Source organism: Macadamia integrifolia, chromosome 2 (assembly GCF_013358625.1).
Source record: "Macadamia integrifolia cultivar HAES 741 chromosome 2, SCU_Mint_v3, whole genome shotgun sequence".
NCBI lineage: Eukaryota > Viridiplantae > Streptophyta > Magnoliopsida > Proteales > Proteaceae > Macadamia > Macadamia integrifolia.
In genome coordinates, this window is record NC_056558.1 from 31,704,320 (window position 1) to 31,720,523 (window position 16,204).

Below are 16,204 nucleotides of genomic sequence, written 5' to 3' on the forward strand. Positions count from 1 at the left end.
TCAGAAGTGATTTTACTTCACTTCACTTGCAACTAGAGGGAACCTAAAGTAAATTGATCACTTTGTGCTTCTCATGATTCTTCACTTCCATTCATGGATTTAGGAATAGGTATCAGATTAACCATGACCGATTCCGACACTTTAGAAATATGGATCGACTGATACAGTACATATATTCATTTTTCGGTTAAAATAATTGCTTTATATCCGTCGTCCACATATCAATATTGGTATCGTTCGCGACCAGTACCATGAATCCTCCAATACGAGGGCCATCATCATGACCCTCGCCAAGATTGCTAAATTTATTTTATACCTAAAAATATGAATAGAAATTAAGTTCTCATATTTGAATTTCAAAAAGTACTCAAGAAGAAGAAAGGGGAAATTTGGTACCCACTGAACTAGTCTCATAAGAAAAAAAGCAGGCACACACGCCACTAACGAAGAACCAGACTCTTACAATAACAACAAATCTATCTTCTTGAAAGGCGAAAAAACAGTATAATGAACACTTCGAACCAAGACCTCAAGCTGGTAGCCCACCACTTGCAGAACCAAGCTAGTATAGTTCACCCATTCGGTCTCTAGCCATGCCCCGTCGACCCTCTGGTCCTCTGTCCATATATGCATCCCTCCTAAAATCCCTGGGTGGAGGTCCAACCCTAACTGGTGATCGGCTTCTCACTCTCAAATCACGACCCCACCGGCCACGATGAGATGGTAGAGGTGGTGGTGGTGGTGGTGGTGGAGACGGTAGATGTCGATCATTCCTTCCCTCAAAGCCTCTCCTTTCATGAAACATGCCCCTTCCACGGTCTCTAGGACCCCATTCAGGACGCAGAGGCCCATCAAACTTGTCCCTTGCCCTGTAGTCTTCGTCTTCCCGAATATCTGGCCTTGCCCTTCGCATCTGATGATCCGGAAACCTTCCTCCACGCCTGAGGTGGGGTGGATCAGCACCAAACACCCTAGGACGATCTCTTCCCGAATCACGTGGTGGGGATCTATAGCCATTCATGCCCCTAGCAGGTGAGCGATTCGCTGGTGGACCAGAGAAGCGTGGCGGAACAGGACCTGGAGAATACCTTCTGGGACTACCACCAGGTCCAAAACGAAGTCTGTTGCAGTTGTTGCAGTAATCCCTCCGTGCAAAGTTCAGGTTCCCACAACTGAAATGGATATAAAGACGATAAAGCGATGCTTGGATTTACAAAAAGCACAATCAAAACTATGTACATATCATACACAGACAGGAGACGAGCTTCAGCCAGTGGGCTTGGGCAGGCATGTGTTACAATGAGCAAAGGCACAAAGGCATATGCAAAGTGAGGCTTGGACATGACATTAAAGAGCATTTCTCTGAAACATGGGTACGATTAAAGGACAAAGAAACCATAAACAGAAATCCATCCATGATCAAGCCATTACCACCTCTACCCAGGGATTTAAAAAAGATACCCATCTCATACAAATCTGGAGGTCTTTGACTCTTCGGGTTCCCACGGGAATGTTCTAGCCAAGGACTTCATCCTTTAGCAATAACAATAATGAAAGCCCACTAAACTCATCTTACAATTATATATTAACAATAATGGAGATGATGATGATAATAATCAATAGCGAATGCAGTGACAGTGGATAAGGAAACCCCATCAATAAGGTAAGCTAATTAAGGAATGTTTTGAAGAGAATGCAAATCTGACTTACGTGGGATCAGGGCAAATCCAATCTCCTTCTCTTGGAGACACATTTGGGTTATTTCGGTTCATGCCTTCACCTCTGGAGGGGGGATGACCAAATCCAGGCTCATCAAAACTTCTCGTATAGGACCTGCCACCGTTCCTTCCTCGGCCATAAGAAGGTGAAGAATCTCGAAATCTGCCACGACCCCTTCCACCCCTAAATCCACGACCTCGTTGAGACCGAGCCGGATGATCAAAGTCAGAACTATAGTGACGATCAAACTTTCTATGGCGCAAAGGAGAAGCAGAACCTCCGCGCACCCCATATCCTGAAAAGGGGACCAGTGAAGTCCAAAGGTAAGCAATTGTGAGCCTAATCAAAATTAGAGAGGAACTATAATGTAAGCCCAAGGTTTTTGACCCACAAAATGCCAACAACCAAGTAACTTTGCAATGATAGCTACCTGCATCAATGGCCTCTCCCTCCATATAGGGTATGAGTAGAACAAAAACAAGATATTAGTGCAGAAGATTGTAACATTCTCACAAGATACCTGCCAGTCGTTCACTCTGTAAGCAACTAATTGATGTTACAAGTAATGAACATGGTTACGACCAGTACCCATCACGGTAATGAAAGGTCACAAATCCCCAACTATAAAACAAGCTCAAACTATGTTCATGATCTGTATCCTCTATTGATGTACCAGAACATGATTAAGAAATTTTAGTGCCTAATATCCGTGCAAACATATAAAGCCAAAATCACAAATCCGAAGCAACCAATACTTATATCAGACCCCTTGTGATTGGGTAGAAGACCACGATTCATCCAACTCTGCCAATTGCAGATTATTAAGGAAAAATAGATACAGATGCCTAAAAAGTCATTGAGGAACTATGCCCAATAAAATGACCCCAGCAATAGTTTATCTGGAAACCTCATGCAGAAAAAGCAAGTGCCTGTCAACCAGGGAGCCAACAAGAGAGTCCATATGAAAAAGCAATCCCCAAATGGAAAGTAGCAACCAGAGATAGCCACCTGATTCAATAACCCACTGACAGCCAATTCTTAAAGAAACCATCTCAATATCTTGTGAGAAGAAGCTCAGTTGGACAACTGGGAAGGCAAAGTGACCACCCATCAAAAATTTGAAAGACATTTCCATCCAAACATTGCAGCACATCAGGATCCAAGAGATTAGTTGGTGAGGGCTGTGTAAGTATTGACATCCCAAACATAACTCCTTAGCACCACCTTTAAACTGGGAAGAAAACAGAAAACCAAGCTATGGAAAGACTAACTTTAACGAACAATACTTTCCCACCACTGCTCCACTCATCATTCAGCAACCTCCAAATCAAATTCTAAATAATCGCAGCCACAGTATTGGTGAAAACTCAATAACCCATATAGCTGGATATAGTTTACAAAACCGCTCAGTGAATGCTGAATGATATTCTACCAAAACCATACCCACTTGAATAACTCCAAGAAAGTAGAACTCCATGTTAAGCCCCAATAAAACATCCAAAAATAAATAGCAAATCCTATAGATCTCAACCAAATCACTGAGCCTCACAAGAACATTTGAAACCATCTCCGCACATTTTAAACAGGGATGACCTTTATAGAATTCCAACAACTACATGAAATGCTAACATTTGAAGCAACCAAAGGATTCAGAGAATCCAACTTTCAAAATCCAATGTCAACCACAACCTCATCTAGCAACACCAATGCCAGCTTCCACAGGAAAAGAATTTGGATGCACTCTATAACATTCCTATATCTTCAGTTGTAGTGTGACAAACTTGAAATATGTCAATACTATTGGCAGTTAAAATACAAGCACATTATAACCAAAGTTCCATCTCCCCCTTCTTGGTAACCATTTAGTGAAAGCATGAAGGTTTCCCGTGTATTCGCAAAATCAGGTCAGATGAAAATCTCTAAAATCTCAAAGCAGATGTCATTTATGTCTGAACTGGAAATTAGTAACTGAACTTTGATTGAAACCCACGCCAAAGTCAATTCCTTCATTTTAAACAAAGAATCCTGTCTACAGCTTTTGAACACCAAATTTATCGGCATGTAAATGTGATTACTTATAGTTATCACAGCAACCATAAGCTCAAATGAAAAATTCATATCCAAGGCTAGCATCCCAACAGTATATACATTCTCCACAATCCAAAAATTTCCCCAAAACCAGATTCCAGCCCTGCACTCAAACCAACATTCTTTCCCAAACATCCAAGTTCTCGGACCAAGCAACTTTGAAAGCTGTAAACACAACAGCAAAGTTCATTCTCAATTTGAAATCCTCCACAGTAAGAGGTGGTAGAGCCACAATGCGATATATGGCATAGAAAACACCTTTCATGCACAAGTACCATAAAAACGTAACAACACATATTCATCATCAGAACTGCTAAAATAAAAACATGGCTCCATAGAAGTACACACATGATTTGGAAAAAACCTTTTCTAATTACAATTTCCTGCACAGAAAATACATAGCAGGGAAACACATAATAGTGGAAGGCAAGTGGTGAAGAACAAATACTGGGAATCATTTAATCCATACTATGGGCAAAAAAACTTTTCAGCAAGCCAGGCCATAATGCTCTTTGTAGCAACAGCCTATGGAGAACCAGAAAACCTTCTACCGATCTGCATAAACTTTTTTGGAGCAGGTGACCAAACAAGCAGCTTTCAGTGCACCCTTAAAGCCCAGTTACCACCACAATTTAATAGACAAAATTACCTTCAAGCTCTAAAAGGTTAAGGTCCTGTTTTCTTTTCTTACTCCATGTTATTAAGTAAGAAACCAGTGGTTGTTCTACATTCAAATGACAAAGAATACTATTTTGCATTACAATTTGAATCCCAAGTAAAATTTTTTTTTTTCCTAGTCTTAAATAAATTTATTCTACATTAAGAAAAATTGGACTGCACAGCTCCAACATTAACACATCCAGGTTCCAAAAACTTAAGTCCAGCACTTATCCATGAAATTAAGTATTTAAAATTCTGTATTTATACCCAGAAAATAAATCCCACTACACTCAGTCCCAGATATGGTGGAGGTTTAAAATGCTTTAAGAATTACAAAATTGAAGTCATATTCCCCACCAGAGTATCAAATTATCATCTTACCAGGGTCTACAAGCGCAATGGTAGAGAAAAAAATGTGAAAATTGGAAAGCTTGACAGAAATTAAATTTTAAACTCTTGGCCGAATACTAACCCCCCCCCCCCAACCGCCAATTGTAGGACCAGTTCACAGCTAGACAACTAAGAACCAATCAAACAGTAGGATCGCTTAACATCAGTAGATTGCAACAAAAGATGAACTCAAATTGTTGGTTGGAACTTGGATTTCTGGGGCTTAAAGTATTGCTACAGAAGCCACCAGAACAGAGGAACCACAGGATAGATAACGCACTTCCAAGGGCCAGCTTCTAATGGAACTCAATAGCTCCGTCTTCAGTGGATCCAACAGCACTCGGCAGTAACAGTAACACAACACCAAAGCCTCATTTCTTCTCATAACTTGGTTAATGCAGGACAATGAAAATAGAAACTAAGAATAAACAGAAAATAGAGAAGAAGAAGAAGAAGAAGGATATGTAGATATCTCACCTACTGTAGAGAAGCTATCCCACCATCTCCACAAGGGCCTCTTTCCCAAGCTGTCTCTCACAGCCACTGCATCTCACAGAAACCAGCACAAACTTTCTCTTTCTCTTTTGTAAGTCAAATCATTGGCTGTAACACAGCCCTTCACTTTATTTCTAATAATCCAATCCAATTACACCAAATTGATGGAAGGCTAGAACCACTCATATGCAAGTCAACCCCTTCCTTTTTACAAGTAGAAACCATATAAACTAAAACTCTTACTTCCTAAATCTGAAACTATAATTAGAAACAAAACAAACAGAAACAACTAATATAGGAACTAAAAGAAAGGAAGTAAAAATGGATGACAGCTCAATATTTCTTGGAAGAAGGTCTCCATGTAATTAGCAATTGGCCTTCAAAGCTATCTCCATACAGCTGGCCATGGGATCTTCTAGAAGCCCACACCCGCAAGCAACCAACATCCAAAAGACCGCTGATCGATATCCACCAAATCTGGAAAGTATCTTCCTTCAATTAAGGCTGGTCGATGGGGGATGAACCCCGGATAGATTATTACTGAATATTCTCTCAACCCCCATCGATCTACATCACATCCCCCTCCCCCACTTTTTTGTAATCAACTTTTGGCTGAACTTTGATTTGCACACTGATGCAACAGTACAACACTTGCCATCAGATAATAAATGGGAGTGCTTGTTGTGTCACTGTACAATCTCATTCACTCTACAATCTTCTCTCGCTTTTTGTAGTAAGGAGAGGGCCATATGAAAGTCAGTCCGTCAGGCTACCCATGTTTTTCCTGTAGAGAGGTTGCCTTTGGGTGTGATGCGGATCTAGATTCCAAAACCGGAATCCGATCACTTACGGACCCACAAAATAATAGATAATTCAGGTGAGATTTAAATGGCAAATCGATAAATAGGTGAAAGTCTAGAAAGGAATGGAAAACTTGTAAATAATTGGAAGTTCCTAATAAGAAGTAGCCAGTTTGCAAATAAACAGAATATGCAAGGGTCTAGATAGTAAGTATGGGATGGACACAAAGGTGATTAGTATTTATTTGGAAAGGGTAAATGAGGAAGCAGAGTTAAAGTATAGGCTAAGGGGTAATAACTGGGTAAATGAAGGGTATTTTGGAAAGTAGGTAACAAAATTAAAGCAACAAAAGAAATCGTTAGGGAAGAAGGTGTCTTCTTCAACCTCACGACAAGAAGAGGGAGGCGGAAGTCCAGGAGGGGTTTTGAGTGGGAGAACTTTCTATCATGGTCGTGGATCAGCTTGAGGTTTTCAGTTCAGGTAGCTAGTCCATCGTACTCCGAAATCCAAGCAAGAAGCAGTTGAAACATTGAGCCAGAAGCTAATAAAAAGTCCTGCAAGCAACCCAGGCAGCAATAATGGAGAACAGGTCTGAAACTTAACTTGAAATTTCAGATTCCAGCAAGGACGAGCCCAAGAACATGTAGAGGGGAATCGTTTAGGAGTAACAGTAGTTATTCCCAAAGTTGTGCTGCCCGTAACTCCAATCAGAATATTTGCAAAATCCTTTTCAGTCGGAAGGAACAGCTGGAGGAATTAACGAAGAGAAGAAGAGAAGAAGAGAAGAAGAGAAGAAGAGAAGAAGAGAAGAAGAGAAGAAGAGAAGAAGAGAAGAAGAGAAGAAGAGAAGAAGAGAAGATGGAAGAGGAGAGGAGAAGATAAAATCAGGGAAGGAGAGGGAGAAAGGCACACATGGTTTCAAGCCAAACTTCAATCAATTTCACCTTTTCAAAATCCCACTAAATCGTTCGGTACAAGCTGATATTTAAAGACTTAGAAATAACCTACTTTCCTATTCTAAAACTGAAACAAATATCGAAACCAAATCAAATAAAGCTTGATTCCCAAGCTATTTTAAAAAGGAAATAAATCAAACTAAGAGAAGTAACTAAATATCCTCCGCCAACTGCATTAGGGTGTCTGCTACCATACAGTCTCAAGTACATGTTTTTCAGAGTAAATTCATTATCACTTTGATTACTGATCACAGAAAGGGAAGGCAGAAGAACTGCCTCCAACTATTCAGTTGAAATTGCACTATTCAGTTGAAATTGCACTTTTTAAAATTTTACTCCGATTTTGTACTCCCAACAAATGATATATTGACATTTTACTTTTTGACAAATATACTAATATTTGTCGTTTAGCTTTGTACAACCACGTTCTAGCATCCCTCTGTAACTGGGTTTACAAACCCAGAATCACAATCCATAAAGGTCCCGGCCAATTCTGATCCAAATCAGACTGGAATCAGCCTGAAAACCCCTAGAATCTGCCTGTAGATATTGTACAATGTTGATTCAGTTGGGATCGGTCCGATCCTGATAGGTCTGAATTGGTCAATCTGATTTTTTTAAACACTGCCCTATAATCCTCTAAACTTTTAAATTTTTTATTTAGGTAAAACATTACAATCCAGCTACTTTATTTTCTGCAAGTGTTATTATTTTGGTTTCCATCAATTCATCAAATGCCTAAGCATTTAGGGAATGACTCAGAACATAAAATAAAAGGATAGGGAGGCATCCATTAATCCAAACGTAAACTTAAGCCAAAACAAAGTGCTCAGTATGTGTGCAAGGATAATTCACAAACTGTAAATGAGAAAGACCACAGGTCTTGCAAACTTTGAGAACCCTAGAGATATATTTTGAATGCCACAAAAGTATCCAGAAATTATACCAATCTGCACAAATTGACGCTATCAATATATATATGGAGGACCACAAGATGAACATGCAACGCCGCCACCAATGTAAACAACAAATAGCAAACTGGATGACTACAAACGGAATCCCAACTACATTCCCATCTAAATTCGTAAAATACGTTTCAATAAATGTCAATTAACATCCATAACATCAAGAACCGAAACTGGCCGTTCAGAATTTCTCCATTCATTTCTCTTTAACAAAAATCTTTTTCGTTGCCTATCAAAAAATAACTCGGCGTTTGCTGGCCCTGAGAATGATTGTCATGAATATGAACAGAATAGTCCAGAAACTGAAAACGAGATTGTTATAGACGATGGTTTTGCTAGGGTTTGGAAGTAGGAATAAAAACATTTGAATCTTTCAAGAGTACTTGAAATGCGTAAAAAGAAAGCTGACTTGTTTCTAGGGTTCATATGCAATTAATTTAAAGAGTAGGGATATTAGAATCAGAAATGAAACCTGATTCTTGGAATCGATCGGAACGAGAATAAGATGGCGGGTCTCGGCGAACTTCTCCAGACTCGTAGTCGCTACCTCCTCCACCGCCGTCACTCTCCGTGGCCCGCACAACGAGGCTGCTCAAGTAACGGTGATGTTTCGTCGTCGTTGTCGTTTCAGATTCCGCCGCCGCCGCCGCCGCTTCTCTCTCCCGGGAATCCATCCTCTCGTTCTCTGGTACGAGTGAATCCATTCGCTACCTCTTCTCTCTCTCTCTCTCTCTCTCTCTCTCTCTCTAAACACGGCCATTCACGGTTCACCGTCGGTTTACTTTATTGCGAATGAAGTGATTCAAAGGAGGGAGATCACTACCCGATCGCGTGGCTACTGCATCAATACGCGGACCGATGACTCTGAGTCCCGATCCCTAACTATGGTTACGGGTTACCCAGCACCTTATAGACCGTTGGATATTCACGGCAATTCTGTATTTGTAGTTTTCACGAATCAAACAAAAGAGTGGTGAGGTCTAATTGTCACGAAAAACCGCTCACTCTTTCAAGTTCCATGGTCTCATTTGGATTTTGGACCTCCAAGTGGTCGGCAAAATATAGAATTACAGGTTTGGCTCATGGAGCCCAATCCTACCCAGAAAAATCAAGGCTTGGGCTATGTTAGGGTGGGAATTGTCAGTCCCAATGTTGGGCCTTCACTTAAACTGTATTCAACTAGTCCTAACAGAGAATCATGTCTCATGTCTCATGTCTCATGTCTCATGTCTCATGTCTCATGTCTCTTAGGACAACTATAACTGAGTTACTTAACCCTATTCTATTAAGTGGCTTAATGGCAACTTGCATTAATCCAACAAAGATTCCCTTCATCTTTGTTGTCGTCATTCAGGGCTTAAGGCATCGAGATGGATTGCCTTGCCATTTAACACATAAATGTTACTCATGAGAGAGACGAGGTCATTTTTTGGCATAACCACAGGTGTTTGCCGAGGGTCACAATTCGAGTGGATCCTTGGAGGGGGATGTCCTCTGCCCATAAGTAGTAGCCCATAAGAGCAAGAGTTAGGACGGAGGTCAACACCTATTAGACTAGACTCTTAGGCACTGTTTGACAATATTTCATTTCTATCATTTCAGTGTTTTCTTGTTCCTAAAAACGGATAAACAATCTAAAAAACGTCTGATAAAGTTGTTTCATTTCACTCGTTTCTATAAAATAAATCAAAATTTATGCTTATTTACAATTCTATAAACGACTTTGACGGAACAAATCAGACTTGTTTCGTCATTTCTATAAACGAATTTGAGAGAAAAGAAAAATATTGTTGTGCCCCGATAAATCTCTCAACTATTTAAAACTAAAAAGAGGCAAGCGAACCCTCTCTCCCTTTTGGGCATCTGATGGTACTATTGGGTTTCTTACTGGGCATTATGTCTGCAAAAAATGTTTTGAGAAATAAGTTTATCAAATACCAAAAAACCCTTTTTTTTTCCATAAATGTGCAAAGCCATTTCTGCTGTTTTTTGACACAGAAACACCAGAGACGTTATCAAACGGTGCCTTAGTATATACACATGTATAAAGGTGAAGAAAGGGTTGGGTAGTGGCATTGCAAGGCAAGAGAGGGGGTGTCTAGTTGGGAAGAAGAAGAGGAAGTGTTGGATTTTAGTTTGCTTGATTGTATTTTGCTTTACCGGTAGATTTTACTTAAATACTCATTTGTATTAGTGTACACATGGCTTTAGCCCTTAATCCTTTACTTGTTTGCTCTTATAATGGATGAGTTAACTAAGAATATTCTAGATGAGGTACCCTAATCTATGCTTTTCGCTAATGACATCATTTTAGTGGATGAGACAAAAGTAGATATTAGCACTAAATTGGAGCCATGGAGATAAATTTTAAAATCGAGAGGCTTTAAAATTAGTAGATAAAATAATGGAAATATGATGGGCAACTTCAATCACTTTATGATAGATAATGAAACGATGAAGATTAAGGAGAAAGAGATTCCACAAAATGACTACTTTATATATATTGGGTCGATCATAAATAAAGAAGGTGACATAGAGGATGATGTATTTCAAATAATCAAAGTGAGATGCATGAAGTAACGAGGTGCGTCTGGAATGTTGTGTGATGGGCTTATCCCTTTAAAACTTAAGGGAAAGTTTTATAAGATTGTTGTACATTTGGCTAATGATGTACAGAGCGGAACGTTGGGCAGCCAAGAAGTGTCATACAGAGAAGATGTGTGTGATAGAGATAATGATGTTAAGATAGATGTGCGGCGAAAATATAAATAATAAAGTAAGTAATGAGCGTATTATAACTGATTTGGGAGTTTCTCGGATCAATCCCAAGCTCCGAGAAAGCCGTTTGAGTTGGTATGATCATATTCCACGGAAGCTTAGTGATGTCCTAATAAGGAGGAGTGGTGGGATTCAGATTGTATGGATTACACAAGTTAGGGGTAGGTCTAAAATGACCATAGAATAAGTTGTGAGGAATAACATGCGCAGTTTAGACCTCGTACCAAATATGACATTAGATAGAGCATATCAAAGACCAAAGATCAATGTGGTTGACCCCATTGACCCCATTTAGTTGAGATTCTCTAAACTTGTTGTCAACCCCATTTGTCATTCTCCATTGTACATATGTTTGGATCCATGTAGTTGGCCTCATTAAGTTAGAATAAATCTTAATTTATTATATTGAAATATACACGTGGCTTCACTAAAGAGTGTCCCAATTGATAGCAGCCAAATATTAAACGTCACATTAACATTTTTATCAGATAGATACTTCCTAGTTATTTTTAACCAAATGAACCATTAAGTTATTGTTAGCGTTAATACAAAAAGTGGGGTTAAAGCTCTGTATCCAGACGGAGAGGGATAGTTATCATGGCCAAAAAGCTTTGTATTGGCAACGGCTGAATTGATCCATTTATCCGTTTCAAACCCTAAAACGCAGCATTCTCACTCGAAACGTTTTTATCGGCGAAATTATCCAATTTGATTATGTATTATAAAATTCATAAATTGATGATCGAATTCATAGTTTTCGACGCGCTTGCCGGATTCCTCCATGGTTGACTCGATCCGTGCAAAGGTATCCTTTACTCTACAGAGTCGATTGTCTCGAACTGTAGTTCGACTTCCACTATTTTAATTGTATTTTTTGGTCCGTTAACTCCATTTAATATTTATTTAGTTTTGATTCAAACATGTCACATTCGGATCGATTTCGTGATTCAGATTGAAATCTCTGTCATGGATATTTATCTTTTTGTTTGTTTGTTTTATGTTTGGATGATTTGCAGGGTTTCAATGCATCAGATCCATGGATTATGAGTTTTTGAACGACTAAATTCAGGTTCATTGATACAAAATGGCGTGGTTGGGGAAAGTCTCTTTGGGGAACTTCCCGGATCTTGCCGGGGCAGTGACAAAGCTAAGTGAGAGCGTGAAGAATATAGAGAAGAATTTTGATAGCGCACTTGGTTTTGAGGAGAAGAGGAGTGATGAGGGGGAAGGTGCTATTACAATCTCTCATTGTGGTCGTTAATTTTGTTATGTCTTTCACTTCTCATCATTCGCTCTTGTAAATTTTGATATCAACGTTAGAAGATAAGGAGAAAATTGAAAACTGATAATCCATTGTGGGCTGGGCACAGGCTGTAGGCCAATTGACTCAACCTTGGTACCACTTTCGTTAATCCAGGAAAATGGAAAACCTGGCTATCACTTCTTATTTGAAGTGTTTAATTAACTAGAACCCATGGAAGTATTTAGCATGTATTGGCCAGTGAGTTTTATCATTCAGGTGTTGTCATCTTTTGTATGTGTTATTTTGGCGAAGAAGTGCTTATATGTTTGCCTGTTGTAGACACCTCTTGGTGCCTTTTGGCTTTTCTGAATGTTACACAAAGCTTATCAGCTCCTAGCATGACCTGGTGATTAGTGGCGAAAGTTATTCCATGGCTTGATGCCAGAAAACGATTCCAGAAAACTAAACCCTTTGTCCTCTGTTCAAATAGCTTTTAACTTGGAAGGACATTTTGAAAATTTGGATCACATGTTCTTTTCCCCTAGCTCCCATAGTTCTAACCCAATGTTCTAATACTCCCCATTAACTCCTTAGTTAAGGAGTTAATGGTACTGTAACGTTTGCATATTCACCGTCTCTGATTTTTTGTTTTTGTTTCATTGCTTTCTGGGTTATAGCTTCAGGATCATGGTCTTCGGAAACTGATACGAAAGCATTGTTTGAACCGGTTATGGCCTTCATGGGACAGAAAGGGGAAGAAGATGCCGCTGAACCCTCAGAAAAAGTTGACCCTTCTGAGCATTCATTGCCAGTTCAAGAACATGTAGAGACAGACATTGACATGGTACCACCATCTGACTCTGAGCAAATTGCTCCTGCCAAAATAGAGGCTGGCATGGTGCTGCCATTTTTCAATGAGCCAATTGCTGCTGCTGAAAAAACAAATGAAGCAGTAAAGTGGATGGAGGAAGATGGGCACCCTCAGTGCGAAGAAGGGGTATCAAATGTAGTTACTGTTCCTGGGGAAGTTGAGGTTCATTCAGATCAATTACCAGTCAAAATGCACGAAACTGCCATTGAAAGTGTGGAGAAAATGGATGTTGAGGAAAAGGGCTTCATTAACTCTCTTGAACAGCAAGGGAACTCAGAATTGGTAGCTGGTGAAGAATCATTGCGAGTGGAAGGCAACTTAAGAGAACATGAAGTAAAACCGGTCGAAAATGAAGTCCGCCCTGTGCCGGATGAATCTCTTTCTGTCACTAGTTCGCATGAGAATCAGGATGAACAAAAAGCAGCAGAAGACAGTGCTGAAGGAGCTTCTTTGTCCCAAGTTGAGGATTCAGATGATAGACGAGACATGGTGAAGGTTTCGATCCCTTTTCCAAGTTCTATTGGTACACAGGAGGCTGAAAGTTCCACTGAAATCTTTCATCAGGCTGCAAAAATTGTTGCCGAATCTGTCTTTCATGATAGTGATTTACATATAAATTCCATTAAAGCAAACCAGCAAACCAGTGATCTTGAGACTGATGGTAGAGAGCAACGCTTAAACTCGGGTTCTAATCTCTCAGACTCTGTAGATCCCATAGTTGATTTGGAGAAAGTGAAGATGGAAATGAAAATGATGGAAGCAGCATTGCAAGGGGCTGCTAAGCAAGCTCAGGTATTTTTCCTTTCGAATTTTTAGCATTTCATGCGTTTAAAGTAACAATAAACTTTGAGATTTAGATGCCCTGTGAAATGCATCATTGTTGTGACACTGCTTGCCCAGTCTAGGGTTTGAATGAATATATTGACGCAATATTTTAGTGATTTGCCTCTTCACTGTGGCCGCTGGTAAAAAAAGCTCAGGCTGCCAGTGGTGAAGATGCGGGTTTGAGTCCGAGGGCAGCCACTTTGTGGAAATACCGAAGGTAATGATTGACTCCAGTCCCACCCCCTCCTGGGGACCTCGCTAAAGCGGGACTTGGGCTATGTTATGGCCCTTCTAGCTTCCAGTTTCTCTGTATGATTTGTTAACATGGATTTTCCTGCATAGACATGGAATGGAGTGTCAAAGATGCTGACCCCTACGACCGGAAACAGAGACACAATGGTGTTAATTTGCTAAATTTGTTATGCTTGATATATATTTAAATTTGTCTGAAATAGGCCACCCGGCCCGAACAGAAAAACTAAAAGAAATGAAAGAAAGGCGCCGGTCGAAACGAACACTTTATAAACAGGAATATACCCAAACTGGAGAAGTTTGCCATGGTCTGGGGAATCGGTTGCCATCTTTGGTACTGACCCCGGATCATCAATTGACTATTCAGTAGAGGAAGATCCCCTTCCGAGCCTTAGCAGCCTATCGAAGAAATTACCCAACATCCGGTTCTTATTCTTGTGCACCGGCCTTTGGAAGGCAATTCACCCTACTATAGAAAGGGAGAGCTTCCCAGCGATACAAGAGCATTCCACCCCAAGTTTCTATCAAAAGTGTGAGGAGTGCTAACTTTGTGACTCTTTCTTACTTAGATTATTGCACAGTTCTTTCATTTTCTTGCTGCTTTTATTAGAGAAAATTATTTTATGGAAAGGTGGTAGCGGCATGGTGTGTTGCCAAGCTTTGGAACAAGCTATGTTTATAACCCGTCACATAGGTGGCAAAGCATTTTCAGAGGGCATTGGCGACCGGTTGCCTTTCTTGTTTAGGGTGCCTAGATCCAAAATACGGGAAATGGGAGGGAGGCAACAACAACAACTCAGCCTTTTCCCAACTAAATGGGGTTGGCTACATGGATCTGTGAGAGCGTAAAATAAATAAGTAAAAAGAAAGAAACAAAGCGACACCTTAGGAACATCCCACCTAAAAAGGGTTGACTATATGGATCTTTGGGTTTGAGGTCATACTAGAGTCAAGATTTAGACTCTGCATGTCTTTAATTACTACTTCTCCTATTGTCATTTTAGGCCTGCTTTCTAAAAGAGCTGCAACTGCAGCTCTTTTAGAGGGAGAAAATGGATCAGAAAAGGGGATATGATGGGAAAGTGGGGGAAATAGGAAAAAAGAAGAAGGAAGGCAGCAGTGGCACTGCTGCTGCTACCATTGTAGCTAGCACCATAGCAGCAGCAGCAGGAGGAGGATGGTACCTACCTTTCTCCTCTTACTGTATTGAATCAATTTGTCTTTTCTTGTGGTGTTGGATCAATCTCGCTGCTTACTTGGTCATCTAGCGTCAAGGCAAGGGACATGGAAGAAGACTTTGTAGTCTCTTTCTAGGCTACTGGCTTTAAAATATCTCATTTTTTACGTTTTTATTCATCGTCTCATTATAATTTAAACAATGAAAAATTTAAATTATACAGATAAGTCTCCCCCTAAGGCAGAGTGTTTCACACATAAAACCCCCATTAACTTGACATTTTACACCAAAACGCCCTAATGCAAATTCGATCTTGAATCAGAGGAGAACCAATGAGAGATCAATTGCAACAGAATCGATAATACAGGGATGAACAAAAATCAATGACATTTTTTTTTTTTAAAACTTGGGCATCCCACCTAAGCCTCGATCAACATCTCACCGACAACACTTGCAAGGTAACTCACCAAGTTGCAATGGACTCACATTATGCAATACTGTCTCTCACAACAACTAAGGAAAAAATTTCACCCAAAAGAAAAAAAACAACTAATTTCATTAAACTAATCCATCATTGGGGTAGGATTATAGTTCAAAATTTTTTCTGAAATCTGGGCGAAATGTCTTTGACTTGCCCAAGGCGAAACAAGAAGTAGCACAATTTCATTTACAAAAATGCACTATTTCATCGAAATTTTGGTCATTTTGGTTGAAAATTCTGATCATATCAGCCGTTTGCCCCCCCCAAAATGGCCAAGCGAAACTCACGAAAAATGCATTGTTTCGATCTGACAAAAATGGAGTTTTTGAACCTTGGGTAGGATTCCCCTACTCTTATTTATAATATTGAAGTAGTCCACTACATAAATAGCAACTCTCTATGTCTGGATAGTGTCTAGCTTCTAAGAAAGAAAACGAATCTTTGTAGAAGAAAGATCCTTAGCAATTACAAGAAATTGAGACTTACTAATTTTGGCTATTACA

At 39.8% G+C, this 16,204-nt stretch overlaps 2 protein-coding genes across 4 annotated transcripts in view; one reads left to right on the plus strand and one right to left on the minus strand.

Annotated features, from left to right (window-relative positions):
* Positions 1 to 325: 325 nt before the first annotated feature.
* On the minus strand, positions 326 to 8,838 carry LOC122058245 (RNA-binding protein EWS-like). 3 transcript variants are annotated; one of them, XM_042620864.1, is made up of 4 exons: positions 8,547 to 8,681; positions 2,150 to 3,972; positions 1,711 to 2,014; positions 326 to 1,172 (listed from the first exon to the last, which is right to left on the minus strand). In XM_042620864.1, the coding sequence occupies exons 2-4, from the start codon at positions 2,172 to 2,174 to the stop codon at positions 563 to 565; spliced, it is 939 nt and encodes a 312-aa protein (XP_042476798.1). In that variant the 5' UTR covers positions 2,175 to 3,972; positions 8,547 to 8,681; the 3' UTR covers positions 326 to 562. The 3 variants fall into 3 exon arrangements, with proteins under 3 accessions (XP_042476798.1, XP_042476781.1, XP_042476790.1); XM_042620847.1 differs by lacking the exon at positions 2,150 to 3,972 and having other exon boundaries at positions 8,547 to 8,838; XM_042620856.1 differs by having other exon boundaries at positions 1,711 to 3,972.
* A 2,569-nt stretch (positions 8,839 to 11,407) lies between these two features.
* The window catches only part of LOC122058239 (golgin candidate 5-like), a gene marked incomplete at its 3' end in the record, with an annotated part of 51,804 nt that continues 47,007 nt past the window's right edge, over positions 11,408 to 16,204 (plus strand). The window contains 3 exon segments of the mRNA XM_042620835.1: positions 11,408 to 11,657; positions 11,869 to 12,081; positions 12,773 to 13,758. Coding sequence (XP_042476769.1) covers positions 11,937 to 12,081; positions 12,773 to 13,758 — 1,131 coding nt within the window.